Source organism: Solea solea, chromosome 1 (genome assembly GCF_958295425.1).
Source record: "Solea solea chromosome 1, fSolSol10.1, whole genome shotgun sequence".
In the NCBI taxonomy this organism is placed as follows: Eukaryota; Metazoa; Chordata; class Actinopteri; order Pleuronectiformes; family Soleidae; genus Solea; species Solea solea.
Genome location: NC_081134.1, coordinates 13,908,445 through 13,923,826, shown reverse-complemented (window position 1 = coordinate 13,923,826; position 15,382 = coordinate 13,908,445). Strand labels below are relative to the sequence as shown.

The following is a 15,382-nucleotide window of genomic DNA, read 5'->3' as shown; positions in this document are numbered from 1 at the left end:
CACACACACACACACACACACTCACTCAGGAGCGCCTGCTAATGAGTCTGTTGCCCAGGAACGTAGCTATGGAGATGAAAGAGGATTTCCTGAAGCCCCCAGAAAGGATCTTTCACAAAATCTACATCCAGCGCCATGACAATGTCAGGTAGGATCCTCACATCAACCCGATATACTGTATTGAGAACCAACGTTATCCAAAAACAGGAACCCATTTCATGATGGAATTAGATATTTGCACTTTATTGAGTATACTAAATTAATACCTATGTGTACAAGAATGAATCCGCAATGCAGTTAGATCTCTGTTTTCCAAACATTTTACTGTAAGTAAAAAGAAAACGCAAGAAACTACAGGGTAAGAATACAAACCGCTAAAAGCATGTCAAATTATTTTCTGTAGGTTTCAATATGGCTGCAGCAGAAATGCACAATGTTTCCACTGTTCCGTTTTCCTTGTGTTTTGAACAAAGTTTGTCTGCATTTGAGAAAAAAAAAGTGCTGCTATAAGTATAATGTTTTGCAGGTGGTAAAGAACAGAGTCTGTGAATTTTGGTAACTGCGGTCACTGAATGCATTCTGTGTGACAGTGAGCTCCACACACACTCTGTTTTGCTGATATTCAGTTTTTGACCTGCAAAACTGTAACTTTTTTGGATGTTTGTCAGAGAAATTTAAACGGTAACCTATGACAACATGACGTTCACAGGTCCAAAATTTCAAAGTCACTAAAAAACAACAACTTTTCTTATCATCACAACCATTACGTGGAGTCACTTTCTGCATTACTGAATCTTCCTTGTTTCCTTTCCTTTCCTTTCCTCTGTGTTCTCAGAGCAGCAGGGAGGCTTGAGCAGGAGAGTTTGCTTAGCCCCAGGATTAAGTTGCTACAGGGGATTAAATGCAATGGAGACAAAATTTGTGTTGCATAATGCTGGGTGTGTGTGTGTGTGTGTGTGTGTGTGTGTGTGTGTATGTACAATTGTATTTGTTACCTCTTTAGGACCTAAACATTGACCTTATCTGGACCAGAAGTCCTCAAAACCTGGAGCTAATTGGGCAGGATGTCATTTCTGAGGAACTGGTTAAGTTTAGGGCTAACATTTGAATTGCACTTAAGTTAAGGATAGGGTTAAGCATTCCAGTTTTGTTACATATATAAAAAAAACACATTGTACATGGCTCAAAATAAGCAAATTAAAGTCTCACTCTGGAAGCAAACACTGTCACTCTACAAAATACTACAGCGAGAATTACATACGACACACGTTATCTTTAAAGTTGACTAGTGACTGTATCATTTATTGTATTTTGTACCAAGAATTAATCATCAATGCAGCAATCTACGTTTATGTTTTATATGTCTTTTCATTGTGATTTAACATTTGGCCACATGTTTTTTTTTGTGTTTGTTTTTTTTATCAACATCACATCTTATATCTTCCTTGGCCTTGGCAGTCCACCTTGGGAAGAGCCTTTTAGAATATCAAATCAAATCCTGGCAGGATTCGGGACAAAATATATCTGCTACTTGCATTCATGGCGCCCAGCAAGGACAGCTTGTCATGTGGAGAGTGGTCATAAACCTTCCACCTCCACATGGAGAAAGAATCGTTCTATGTGGGTCAGGAAGGGCAAGTATGGAGGCAAAAAAAAAAAAAAGGACACACATTTTTTTGGATGTGCAGCAAACCAGCACAATGGTGGAAAGCCACATTATCCATTCATTCATTCATTGTCTACGGCTTTATCCACCACATGGGGGGGGGGGGGGGCTCTAAATCTGGAGCCAATCCCAGCTGACATAGGTCGAAAGACAGAGTACACCATAAACATAGACAGGTCACTAGTCCATCTATTCACTCTGTCCAAATGAGGGGAAGTCAATGCAGTGTCCTCAGAAGAGTAGCTGCACAGATGTTTGTGTGTGTGTGTGTGTGTGTGTGTGTGTGTGTGTGTTTACGTGCAGTGTTTAAATATGGACACCTCTCGGTGGAGCTCCGCTGATTGCCTTTGTGCCTCAGACTCTTTCAGATAGCGCCACCCTTTGAGCGTGATCTGGACTGGATGCAGATGTGATTTATGTGATTGGGCTGGACTGTAATTAGAAAGTAAACAGTGCACAGTTTACGCAGGGTTTACTTCATTATGTTCTGAGGCTGTGGGCAGTGTTTGATCTGATTAACATTCCAGCCTCGGAGATATTGTAGCAATCAGTCAGTAAGAAAGGAATATGGCTCCAAAGTGTCAAATCTGAGGTTTGTTTAACAAGATACAGAATGGGTAATATTAAAAATCCCAGAACCCCATGCTGATATTGACTTTCCCCTTTTTACACTGCCAAAGATATAATTGTTTAATTGATAAAGCATTTTTATTATTCCTATAATTCATAACGTGAAAACATTGATTATTATGAGCCTGCACTGTTTTATACCGTGTTTAAGTCACACACATTTTCATTATGTCTACTTTTGTAAATATAAAAAAAACAATAATTCACTCTAAAATGAATAAATAAATTGTTAGAAGAATGTCAAGTGCAGTAGATTAAAATGTAAAATGCTTCGAAAGCGCTCAATCATAAGCATATGAGAAAAGAAGTGGTTTGTAGTTTGCTCCACTTGTGTGCAGCATAACAACTAAATGCTGCTTCGCCACATTTAGTTTGAAATCTGGGCTCGACTACCTGACCTGAATCAGTAGATCTCAGAGCACTGTGAGGTGTATATTCTTTTTAATATGTCAATAATGTATTCTGGACCTAAACTGTTTAGTGATTCGTGATTTAGTCTCTTCTAGTACTCTGATCTTTAGCTGATCAGTTACCAAAGAATGGAAAACAATCTTAAGAAATCAAATCACATTGCTAAATGTTGAGTGTGGGGTTCCCCAGGGCTCAGGGTTGGGACCTTTGTTTTTTATATTGTATATTCATGATAAATGTGAGGTTTCCAAAACACTGAATTAGTTTGAAGATGACACAAATTGAAAATCCTGTGAGGATAATTTGGAACATCTCTTGGACACAGTAGGGGATTTATACAATTTAGTTATCGGTCAACTGTACCTGCAAAAAACTGATCGACTGACTCTCTGGCGTTCATAGATGCTCATTCATCTTGCAATGTAAAATGTAGTTGGCACCTTGCATTCTCCTCTGTGTTACCCACATTTATTGTCCAGACATCAGCACATCCTCTGCCCACACACTGCAGCTCCACAGGGACCCATCCAAAACTTAACCTATCAGTTGCCACATGGCTCGTGTCCTCTGCTATGTGATTAAATTCGAATCACATTTGCCAAATTAGCTGGCGGTAATGCCTCCCACAGAGGGAAAGGGGAGATCATCATCAATGGGGGAATAACTTTCCTCAAATATGTGCCGTTGGAGAGGACATTCTGAATGAGAGTTTGAGGGAGTTTGAATTAGACAATATTAGATATTAGATAAGTTCTAGTTACCAGAGGAACAATCATGCATGGCTTTTAAATGTTAAGTGCGGAGATTTGTCTGGCATTGAGTTTAATGAGTCAGCAGCTTGAGTTTGGGATTGAGGTCTTGACCCGTGAGTCGTGAGTAGAGGCTGCAGTGACTTACAGCTGTGGCTGCGAAAATATTCTTAACACAACTGTACCCATGCAGATATAATAACCTACATACACAAACTTGTGACAAATACAAGCTTGACACGAGTGTCACCCAAACAGAGTGCTCTCGCAGTAGCATCATTTGTGACTCTGACCACACAACCTTAAGATGTGGTGTCAGACGCGCTACCATTGCACCACTGCCTGTGCCTGGATCATCTGCCTCCATCTTGCCCTATCCCTTGTGTCTTAGTTACTGAAAAATCGAATGGCTTCTCCCGTTTGATTCTTTATTTTTATGTAAGGTAGAACAAGTTGCTCCTGTTGTATTTGATCACACCGTTGCATTACCGCCACCTTTTGGTATCGACCTACAGGCATTTGAGAATTATTTGGTTTCTACCAGCCGCTTTTGGCACAGAGAATAAGTTTACACACAATGCCGCCGTAATCATTTCTTCGCCAAACTGAAGTTTCTGCTCCCACTTTGTCTTCAGTGGTACATTACAAAGCTGACCTTGTCTTTGAATGGAACGCAGAGCACACATGCTGTGAAGTACCTGTGGTTGAAATGAGGAACACAGCCAAAAATAACCGACTGCGCTGAAGTTCGCATGAGGTCGCACAAGGCATTGGCACTCAATTGGCTCCTCTGTGTGGTACATCATGTCAGGTTCACAGACACTCACAGGTGCATCGGTTGTACTTTGTGATCCAGAATGTCCTCCGGTTTATTTGTCCCCAAGTTCCTCCCGTTTTAAACATGTGTCACATGTGTGTTAGACTATAAATCACAGAATCTGAACTAGTTTGCCACAAATAAACGAGTCAACTCCTCTAAATAGCCACCAGTCAGTTTTCTCTCTTCACTGACCTGCTCTGTTCTGTGAATATGATAATCACATTTCAAGTTGTTTTTATGTGAGACATTCATTGAATTGAAGACTGTGGTAATTCAAATTGAGGACAAAAAAACAAAACAAAAAACCTGAGATGACACCTAATCTACGCATGAATGATTGTTACAAATGAAGCAGTGAAGCGATGTTTATTTTTTACGCCCCCAGCTTCTGTTTTTCCAGTCCTTCAAAGCCATTCACAAAAGGCCAGAGAAGTGCAGGTGAAGTTGCTGATCAGCAGTTTCACTTTTCAGAAGCTTTGTTTAAAACAATTAACAGTAAGAACTGAAATGGTTTTGGCTTTGTGTGCAGAGCAGTGGAGAAGCAGAATTACTCGTGTTACCTCAAGGGATTAAATAACTGGGCATGTGTTGTGTAGGCAGATAACTCCAAATAAATTAGCTATTTATCCAAGGTTTTTTTTTTGTTTTTGTTTTTTTTTAAATCCTTTTATCGTGGCCACTGATCTTGAAAAACAATTACTGCTCTCCGATCAGCCCTTTTTTTTCACAGTTTAAGTGAATTACACTTTAAGAGTTTACTCTAGCACACAACACAATTGAATGCACTGAATATTTTGTTATACCCACAGTTGGTGGCAGATTGAAGTCCAATGCCCCTCATCACAGTGACATCTGTGAGACAACAAACTGACATTTAGCAGCTCCCCCCCTTACAGATCCAGCACTCTGTCACGTCATTTCAGCCCACATGAAGACAGCAGCCTGGCATGAGCGCGAGGGCTGCAGACATGCAAGTTGTTCAGGACAGTCAGAGAGCGATGGCTAATCCCCCTCACTGTTCTAAATTAAGACATTACGAAATCAAGAGTAACCTTTTCCCTCCAGGGCACAGAAACTCCTCTGTGTAGAGTTTAATGTCGAGTTATTGACACTTTTTGAGTGGAAACGTGTGTACATATCTCAGAGGTAGTCCCTTTTCGATTTATTTATACATGTTTAGTTATTTATTAAACCCAACTGAGCCGTCTGTTAGCTGTCTCTCCAATAATAATATGTGGGAAACTAAAGTGCCACACAGTAGGTGTGGTGGTTAGCACCAGGAACAAGGGTCTTTCTGCATAGAGTTTGCATGTTCTCCCCGTGTGTGCTTAGGGTTTGCTCTGGGTGCTCTGGTTTCCTCCCACAGTCCAAAGACATGCAGATTTGGCGATTGGGTAAACTGGACACTCTAAATTGACCATAGGTGTGAGAGTGGATGGTTGTCTTTATATGTGGCCCTGTGATGGACTGGCGATCTGTCCAGGGTGTCCAGGGTGTCACCCCGCCTATCGCCCTATGTCAGCTGAGATTGGCACAGTGGCCCCCCCACGACCCTCATGTGGAGGATAAAGTGGTAGAAGATGGATGTATGGAAAGTAATGGGTAACAGGTAGTCCGATCATCATCATCATTTATAATATGGCATGTCATGCTGTATTGAAGAGGACCTGAAACTAAACAGGAATAACAATGTGACACACAATAAACCAAGTGCAGTCGGTTCTCATAAACTTACATACAAACAACAGTCATCTTTTTAAAACCTGTGGAGTTGTGGCGTAGCAGTTAGCAATGTTTCCCTGCATCAAAAAGACCCAGGTTTGTGTGTGTGTACGTGGGTTGACACCGGGTACTCCGGCTTCCTCCAAAAACATGCAGACGGACACTTGAGACAGAGTGTGAGAGTGAATGGTTTGTCTCTAAGACAGACTGGCGAACGGTCCAGGGTGTACCCCGCATTTCACCCAATGTCAGCTGGATTTGGCACCAGCTTCCCCGTGACCTGTATGCGGAGGATAAACTGGTAGACAGTGGATGGATGGATGGTATTATGTTACATGTCCCCTGGTGGCTATTTAAGATAATACCAGTTTTGACACTTCCAAAATGGCAGCACTGTCTTGACCCAAAGACATCTATGTCTCAAATGATTCACTGCCCCATTCTCTGACCAAATTGCTCTCAATCAGAACCAAAACTGCATGACACGGCCGACAACAAGTATTAATATGTTCCTCCACTTATGAATGAAAAAGTCAAGTCACTTTAAATAAGCTAAATTACTCCCCTGCATGAGTAGAAAAAATTAAACCTCAGGCACTTTCAGTCTGATACGCCAACTCTCTGAAGAGAATAGTACAAGTTCTCCTCGAGAGGTTGACAACACCTTGACGGCTGCATTATTTCTAAGAATGGCTGCTCTCCAGCTCCTAACAGGACGTGTCTCCATCCTGATCCCCGTGAGAATGCTCTCATTTCTATTTTGAGTTGCTCTGCTCGACTGTGCTGCCTGTCAGGCTCTCTCTCTCTCTCTCCCCCCTCGCTCTCTTACACACACACACACACACACCCTTTTTTTAACTCCTGCTACAGGTCATTAATTTCACTGTTTGATTAGTTTGCCGCAAACACATTATCCAATGAGAATGTTCAAATTGACTTTGGCAGAGGCTTCCTGAATATCATTTAAAACAAATTCCTCGGCGCTAATCTGATCAGGCACTCAATAATCTTGTTTTTCGTTTATACAGTATAACACGGCGCTATAAATAACCTGCATTGACTCATTCGCTTCTTTTTCTTTCTCTCTCTGACAGCATCCTCTTTGCAGATATAGTCGGTTTCACCAGCCTGGCCTCCCAGTGTACGGCGCAGGAACTGGTTAAACTGCTCAACGAGCTGTTTGGAAAGTTTGATGAGCTCGCCACGGTGAGTCCCTTCCTTGATCAGATACGCCTGGGTAGCGTTCAGTTTTGGGGTTGTGCGTGCGCTTGTCCTGCTCTGGCCACAGGCTGCCGGCCGGCACATGCCACTGTGGCCCTAGCTCAGCATAATGTCACAAAGAGTCCTGAAGGCCCATATGATGCTTAATGTGATTATCCGGCGCTTCATTTGAGAAAGAGTTGACAGGCCTCTTTAATCTAGTCCAGATTTACCGTGGGCAAAACCTCGCCTCCACTCCGGTCGCATGAATGAACTGAACGAAGAGGCCACTAAGTTGCACTCATCCCAGTCTTTCCTGGTTGGCGTGTGGAAAAGATTTCAGCTCGCCCATCTGTCATTATTTCACCCTTTGTGATTTCGGTGCTGAAAATCCTCTCAACTGCTGCTGTTGACACTCTGAAATGTGGCGCTGTCGACACCGCCGTCAAAATGTCTTCTTGGCTTCATTTTTTTACTCGTAATATCGTTATACAAGAACAATGCACAAAGAAACATTAATGTAATGTACTAGGTTTTAGCACAGTTGCTATTTTCCACCCATAGTCCATGGCATGGTACTTAGATTAATAATTAGGAGGAAAATCCTTTTAATTATTAAATGATTATTAAAAGCATGCAGCGCTCCAGAATCAGAATAAACATGTCCCTCCAAAAAGTATTGTGTCCACTGGGTTTTTAAGTTAGGTGAACCCCTGCACATCGTCCTGCCACAACTTGTCTGGCCTCTATTACTTACACCAGCCACATGCCCTTGTTAAATCCACTAATCCATGGGATTACAACTAACCCCTATTTATTGTCATAGAAGTTTTCATTTTGCTTTTAAGACGATCTATTTTAAACTTGTTTGTTTACCCTGGACAAAATTAGAACAACAAAAAAAAGACTCTGTTAATTTTGGATCAATGAAGATACACATGATTTTGATGTTCTAAAGGCATTTGGTTTAAAGAGACGCTGCCTTCAGTTGTTTTTGTGTCTTTGTGATGCTTTTAGTCACACCTGAATAGATCATTCCAATTTCCACTCGGTTGTTGGCACGGAGCCTCGTGTTTCACCGAAAGGCGCCGTCCCCAGCATGGAAACATGTCATTAAATCTTCTAGCCTTTGCCCCCGACACGAAGGTCCACTCATTCTAATCCACTTTGGCAGGAAGTGGCACCTTCACCAACTCATAGCTGTGGTCACTGTGGCCACGCAGACTCTTATCGTTCCATATGAAGAGCGGGCGATGCCACATGGCCACTGGTTATCGTCTCATTATACCATTCCAGCACCATCCCCACACCACCTGTCCACTCTTTAGACTCGTCAAGCTGCATGGGAAGTGGGCCAGGAACGCAGTGTTCTTCTGAAGTGCTGCTGGTGGAGAAGAACAATTCTTCCTCTCCTCTCCTCTCCTCTTCTCTCTTTCTCTCCTTTTTCACATTTCATTAATTTTTATAAGAGAAATTAATCAGTGTGACTTGTGAAAATTCTCTTTTTGACTGACACAGTAGTCTACATATGTATGTATGCTCTAGCGTGGCATGTGTTTCAAGTAGATATGCCTCACCCAGAGGGATCTGCCAATATACATTAGTCTTGTGAAGGTAATGGTCAGTAATGAAAAAAAAAAAAAATACCACAAAGAGCCTCGGGTCCTTGTTGATGCATGAATTATAATTTTGGCAGTGGTAGCCAAGTTCAGCAAGGCCAGGGTCTTAAAGATGTGGATTTTTGCAGAAATGTGAATTGTGGCGTGTTACGATTGGTTATTAGAGAATGAGAATCGATGCCTTATGGCCAGATTTATAGAAAATGCGAGAGAGTTTCTTTCTGTAGAACAACTATAAAATTGTGTTTATGGTTCCGATGCTCTCGTGGTCGTCTTTGTATCCTGTTTGTGGTGTCGAGTAAGCTCTTATGGGCTGGGCACTGTTGAGTGCATGGCACTTAAACAGATCAATTCAACGTAGGTCTGTGCAGGCAGAACGACTCTTTCGTACAAAGTTAGTATGTGCTGTCGGATCAAACCAGAAACAAGTGCAAAGGTAGAAAATTGAAATCTATATAGGAGACTTTTTCACACTGATCAGTATTTGCCATTTGATTCCCACCACCCACAAGATAAGGACACAAGCTGAGAGTAATTATAACTCTTCACCACCAGGCTGAGGATTTGCCGACTGGCACTGAGACAGAAGACGTGGGGTGCAAACAAATCTTATCACCCCCCCCAAACCAGACTGATACACAGTCATTTTTTCGGAACCAAAGTTTTTCTTTTTTTTCTTTTTCTTTTGTTTTGATTTTTATTTAGTTTGCTATTACAGATTTGCATAGCACATATTCGCAGTAGCAGTATTTGATTCTTATGGATAGAATCAGTCGAACACGTGAATGATTACAAGAGTGTAAACTGACACACCAACTGGTCGTCAGCTGTCTCTAACCACTTCCTCTCTCTGACTGTTTCCAACAATCTGTCCAGATCCGGAAACGACTGTTTCTGTTGTGATGAATAGATTGTTTTTTTGTGATGTAACAAAGCCACATGATGCTTTATATTCTATTTTGTGGTGGCAGAATTTCTACGCTAATAGATCGCTTGTGGATGTGTGTGCAGAGTGTATAAAGTTGGCGTGCGTGCGTGCATGCATGCATGTATGTATGCGTGCATGTGCTGTTTCCATGGCAGAGATCCACAAAGCTTTTCATTCTTGTCTGTCTTTTCTCTTTTCTCTCACAACACCTCCCTGCATCACAGCTTTCAAACTCCCCCACTCCTTGTCTCTCAGCTTGTTGATTGACGTGCAGCAGCCTACTTCCCTCAACTGCGTCTTTTATGCCCCATGGTTCTCAGCACTGTGCCTCTGTCAGGTTTCCATTTTTAGGATGGCTCGGTGATGTATCCGTCTACTATCTTCCTACATCCTCAACAAGTCAGGATTTCCCAGTTTCTTTCACTTGTGACATTTTAAAACAGCCATGTGCAGCACATTTAAGTCCATTCAGAGTCTATTTGCACTTTTCCCACACTGTGTTTGAGAGAATAACCATTCACCCAAGAGCATTTCTGATGTTCATTTGCCAGAACTTTCACATTTGAACATTGTAAGTACTGTAAAAAAACAAAAAAAACAATCCTTATTTAACAATAAATAACTTGAGATGCAGTCTCCCTTTTTCTTTTCGTGAGGAAGCAAATTGTCCCTCAAAAGACTAATTGCAGATAAGATAACACAAAATCTCATGCCAGTAATAAAATCACACAAACATGGTTAAGATGTTAAACTGTGTTATTTTTAGATTCTGATTGCTGGCTCCCATAAACTACAGTCTGGGTGTTAATGCAGTTCAAATAATACAGTATGGGTTTGCCTCATGTGCAGGTGTAAGGATTACTCACAAATCCCTCAGTGTCCCTCAAATGCGACCGAAAACTGTGGATTGCATCAAAAGCACAAAGCAGCTTGGGTTCTTGATTGAGCGAAAAAAGAGCGTAAAAGAATAACATCCGGAGAGAATCAGAAACATGCATGAAATTAGATCTGCAGTGACTGTGACCATCGGCCTCTCTTGTATTAGTTTCTGTTTCTGAACTTGTCTCCGTACATGAGACACCTACTCTGTGTCCTCGCGATCCCTCCTCTGTGGCTCTTCTTGAGGTTTCTCACATTCATTTGAGGCGAAAGTGTGTTGTTATGTTGGGCTATATAAATAAAACTACCTGTCCTCCAATTGAAATGGCACCATGGGTCGTTTTGGCCAACCCCTGAATACGACCCATAGGCAAGTTTTTAGCGCGCAGGTATTTTTAGTTAGTGAGGTTAGGGTTAGGGCAAAAAAAAAAAAAAGACAGGGCTATAGGCAGTAAGTTATAGACAATGACATAAAAAACGTGTGCATTGCATGGTATTGTTTTTTTTTAAGTAACTATGGGTCGTAATTCCTGCATAGAACAGTCTTGAAGCTTGACTTGATTCGACAATATGTTAAAAAAAAGGGATTTTTACTGTTTCATATTTTACTTGTTTTCTACAAATTGTTCTTCATCTTTTTTTATACCACTGAATCCCTGCAACACTGCAGGATTTCCCCCATAATGCCATTTTGCATTCGATCTAACGAACGTCGTGAAATCATCTTGCAACATTGAACATTTGTTATTTGTTATGTCTGTTAAATATATCTAGGTTTGCTTCACACATCTCTAACACCTGCTCACTCCCACCCACCAAGCTGAGGTGTGGAGGAGGTGTTGATATGTTACATTATTTGTGTTGCACATAAATTATTCTGCATTAATTCAATGAGCGAGCTGCTGACAAAAATAATGGAAGGAGTCACTGCTCGCTTGCTGTGGGAGAACTCCGGTGGGGGGAAATGTTGAGGGAAATTGTAAGGATTTTTTTGCTAAACAGAGCTCCATTGCAATGAATCACTATCTGCCAATATTGATGAAGTGTTGACATGAAATCCTTCCAGCCAGGGCAGATCAGAACAATGTTTTTATATGTATAGCCTAATACGGAATGCAAAGAGCAGAGTGATTGCTTTTCGTTAGAACAAGGAAACGTAATTTTGAGCTGTGTTCTGCTACACTCTGCATTATTCAAACCAACGGAGGGCAGATTCCGAGATAAACAGGAAGCAGAGATACTGTCTCTCGGTGTCCGTTCAGCCTCCCAAAGTTACAGAAGTGGAAGCCATAATCTGCAGTCCATCAGCAATGTGTACACAGCACTGATCTTTGTCTTCGCATCAAATGCTGCTTCTCTCTCCTTCGAGGACTTGTAGGAAATGAACTGCTGCTGCTCTCAGCTGGCTCATCTTTTTTTCCCATAATACTTTACCGCCCCGTGCTTCTCTCTTTTGTCTCTTTTTGTGTCTCTCTGTGTTTGTTTCTGTGCACTGAAGTGGTTTGCAAATTTGCATCCCCTGTAAACATATGCAGCAGATTACTGTATATGTGAGGAGCCTGGTAACACCTCAGACCTCAATGAATACAGTTTTTAAGAGAAAAAAATAAAATCAAAATAAATACTGCTACCAATTTTCTTCTGCACTGATAACCAACCAGATTGCCCACAATGCTTCACATGCGTCACATGACAGTGGTAATCCTGCTTGGGTCTGAATCAGTGCCTAAGCCTTCACAGTTGCAGATTAGCATAGGAAAAGTACAGAGCATAGGAGACTCTGTAAGTACCAGGGCTTTCCCCTGCTTCCTGTAGCTTCAGCAATGCCTTACAGTCCCATCTGTTACGGCTCCACTGTGACCGCAGTTACCCCAAATTTGTTTCTGTCACATTCAAATGGAAAAGTTTTGTTTTTTTTAATGAAAGTGCGGAGCGAAATAGCATCCGTGTTGCACGTTGAATGCATTTCCAGTGTTGGGGTCATTTTAGCTCAGCGCTTATTCCACTGACCATAGTCGGTTTTACTTATGTTTTATTTGAGGAAAAGAATAAATCATGCTTTTTTTTGTTTAAATTCCCGCAAGGAAATTAAGAGAGGCACAAGCTAGGGAAGAACAAAAAAATTTAACTCATGTGCATAAATTGCATAAATGCCCACCTTTATACTCCTAATACTGTGTATTATAAACATAGTTGCAGCATACGAAAATCAAATAGATGGATATAATTCAGATTTCATTGCTATGCATTGTTATTATGTTTGCACCTATTTTATTTCCCATGCTAATACACACTCAAAGCATGACCACAGCATGTAGAACTTACTCATATTTGGCCCCACCAATCCTTTGCTCTTTCTCTTTTTTTAAAAAACAAAACAAAACAAAACAAACTTGCATGGTAAATATAGAGCATCTGAGCATCCATCTTGTCTTGTGCATAATTATGAGTCTTTGTGCTCTTCACATGCATGGCCAGTGATCCCATTACCTCCATGGAAACAAAAAAAAAGGGGGGGGGGGGGGGGGGTTATGAGAAGGCGTCTGTGGTAACCCAGTCTCTCTGGTAAAGTGAACGTCTGTTGCTCATATCCTCTAATAATGGGTTATATATTCATATGCCGCCTTTTCATGCCTCTGCTTATTGTCCCTAAAAAAGTGAGAGAATGACTCATCTTATTCCCTACAGTGAGACTGATCTGTTGATTTAACTTGACATTTTGGGAACCATTTCAGTGTCGGTGTATATTCAACATTTCATTCATGTAAATGTAATGCATTTTCTGTATAGTATTTTTAGTATAGTATTTTTTTTTTATATACATTTCCTGATTTATGTAGTAAACTCAAAGTATCCTTTACTACTTGGATGTTACCAAACATTAATACAGATGGTTGGTACATCCATGTATCAGTGAGGGTCTTGGCACCTTCTTTCTGTCAACTTTTTATTTAATACATTTGCATTGGGGCCACACGGTTGGTGTAGTGGTTAGCACTCTTGCCTTTGCAGCAAGAAGTCAGGTTTGCAACCTGGTCGGAAACAAGGGCCTTTCTGCATGGACTTTGCATGTTCTCCCCATGTGTGCGTGGGTTTACTCCCACAGTCTAAAAACATGCAATATCCGGCCCGCCGTACAAATGTAATCAAGCCCAGAGATAATATGTTATGTCTTTCCTGCTCCTTAACTGACACACATATTAGGAACACACATCAAGTTCTTTCACCCATAGAATAAGTAAATTAAATGTGAACTTTGAAAACACAGAGCCGGAACCAGAGGGGGGTTTCGCTACCTCTCTTTTAGCTTTATATGTCTTGTACAAAATGATTGAGTGCATCAAAATACTTCCATGGGTAAAATCAATTGATTTTTGATTTGCGCTCTTAACATGACACATATCTAATTGAAAATGTTTATCTCTGCTTGATTTGTTTCTCCATTTAATCTATAATCTTGGTTTGTTCTGAATTTTATTTGTTATTATTTGACGGGACCAGGCCCCCGATTTGGACCCAGTTTTAAATGTTGGCCCCACTTGTAATCGACTTTGACACTGCTGCTCTAAAGTGAGTGTTTGTCTCTATGTGGTCCAGTGATGGACCCTCATGTAGAGGATAAAGCGGTAGAAGATGGATGGAAATTTGCATGGCTCTTACAAAGAGGCTGGACAGACTGAACTGCAAAAAAATTAAAATATGTATTAGTGTAATTGACTTGAATTCAGTGTATCACCATTTTTTTTGGACTTATTTACTTATTAAGGCTGATGATACTTAAGAGAATTTAACTCGTCTCAAGGTATTTTTTTTCCTTGTTTCAAGAAAACAAGTGCCATTTTCTTGTAAGTAGGGTTATATTTTCTTTTAATTTTTTCTTTTTTTAGAGGCATTTTTTGCAGTTTACTCTCACTTTGAAAATTAAAAAGGAAACAAATTGTATTTGCTTCTGAGAGTCTGAGAGTTAGTGTCTGGACCATAAACAGTCTATAAAAATGGATGGAGTCGCCCAGTTCCTGGTCAATCAGGCAGTTGAATTGAACTGAATAGCCACCAGCAAAAAGAAGTTTGTTTAAATGGAAGTCTAGGGGATAAATGAGCCTACCTCTCACTTGATTTAGTCAGGAAACATTTAATGGTCTGTCAATCAGTGAATTGGACCAACAGGTAAATTCTGTTGTGCAGAAATCCTGCATTTGCACATAGTGGTGACCTGTTTGGTCCGGTTCTCAAAGGAATTTTTCATTTTTTCATTTTTCACTCTGTCTTTCTGTTGACAGGAGAATCACTGTCGCAGGATTAAGATCCTGGGGGATTGTTATTACTGTGTGTCTGGACTGACCCAGCCGAAGACAGATCATGCACACTGCTGCGTAGAGATGGGCCTGGACATGATTGACACCATAACGTAAGTGAACCCGTTTGTTGCCGTATTGAAACAGGAAACGTAGATGAATGAAATTATCTAATGAGCTTCCGGAGAGGCACCGAAGACGCCGGAAGAAACATTTTTCTCTTACTTCTTTATTTTTCCCCATGATTTCCTATGAGTAGCCATGTGTGCTGTGAGTGGATTCGAACACTGAACATTGGACAGCATTTGGCTGAGAGAAAGGCCTGTAGAGCTTTTCTTTACTGAGCTCGAAGGTGCTTGTTTTACCCCGTGTACGACTTTGCATAACATGGAGGTGGGGGGGAAAAAAGGAAAATGAGAGACTGAGATGCAGCAAAAGATCATATCAGATACTTTCATGACTT

General features: G+C 41.0%; 1 protein-coding gene across 3 annotated transcripts in view; it reads left to right on the top strand.

Moving 5' to 3' along the window:
* LOC131459397 (adenylate cyclase type 1-like) overlaps positions 1-15,382 on the top strand; it is a 44,275-nt gene that overhangs the window by 16,480 nt on the left and 12,413 nt on the right. For all 3 annotated transcript variants that reach the window (XM_058629202.1, XM_058629184.1, XM_058629192.1), the window contains exons 3-5: positions 30-148; positions 7,093-7,204; positions 14,905-15,032. In XM_058629202.1, the coding sequence (XP_058485185.1) occupies positions 30-148; positions 7,093-7,204; positions 14,905-15,032 (359 nt within the window). The remainder of the gene's footprint in view (positions 1-29; positions 149-7,092; positions 7,205-14,904; positions 15,033-15,382) is intronic.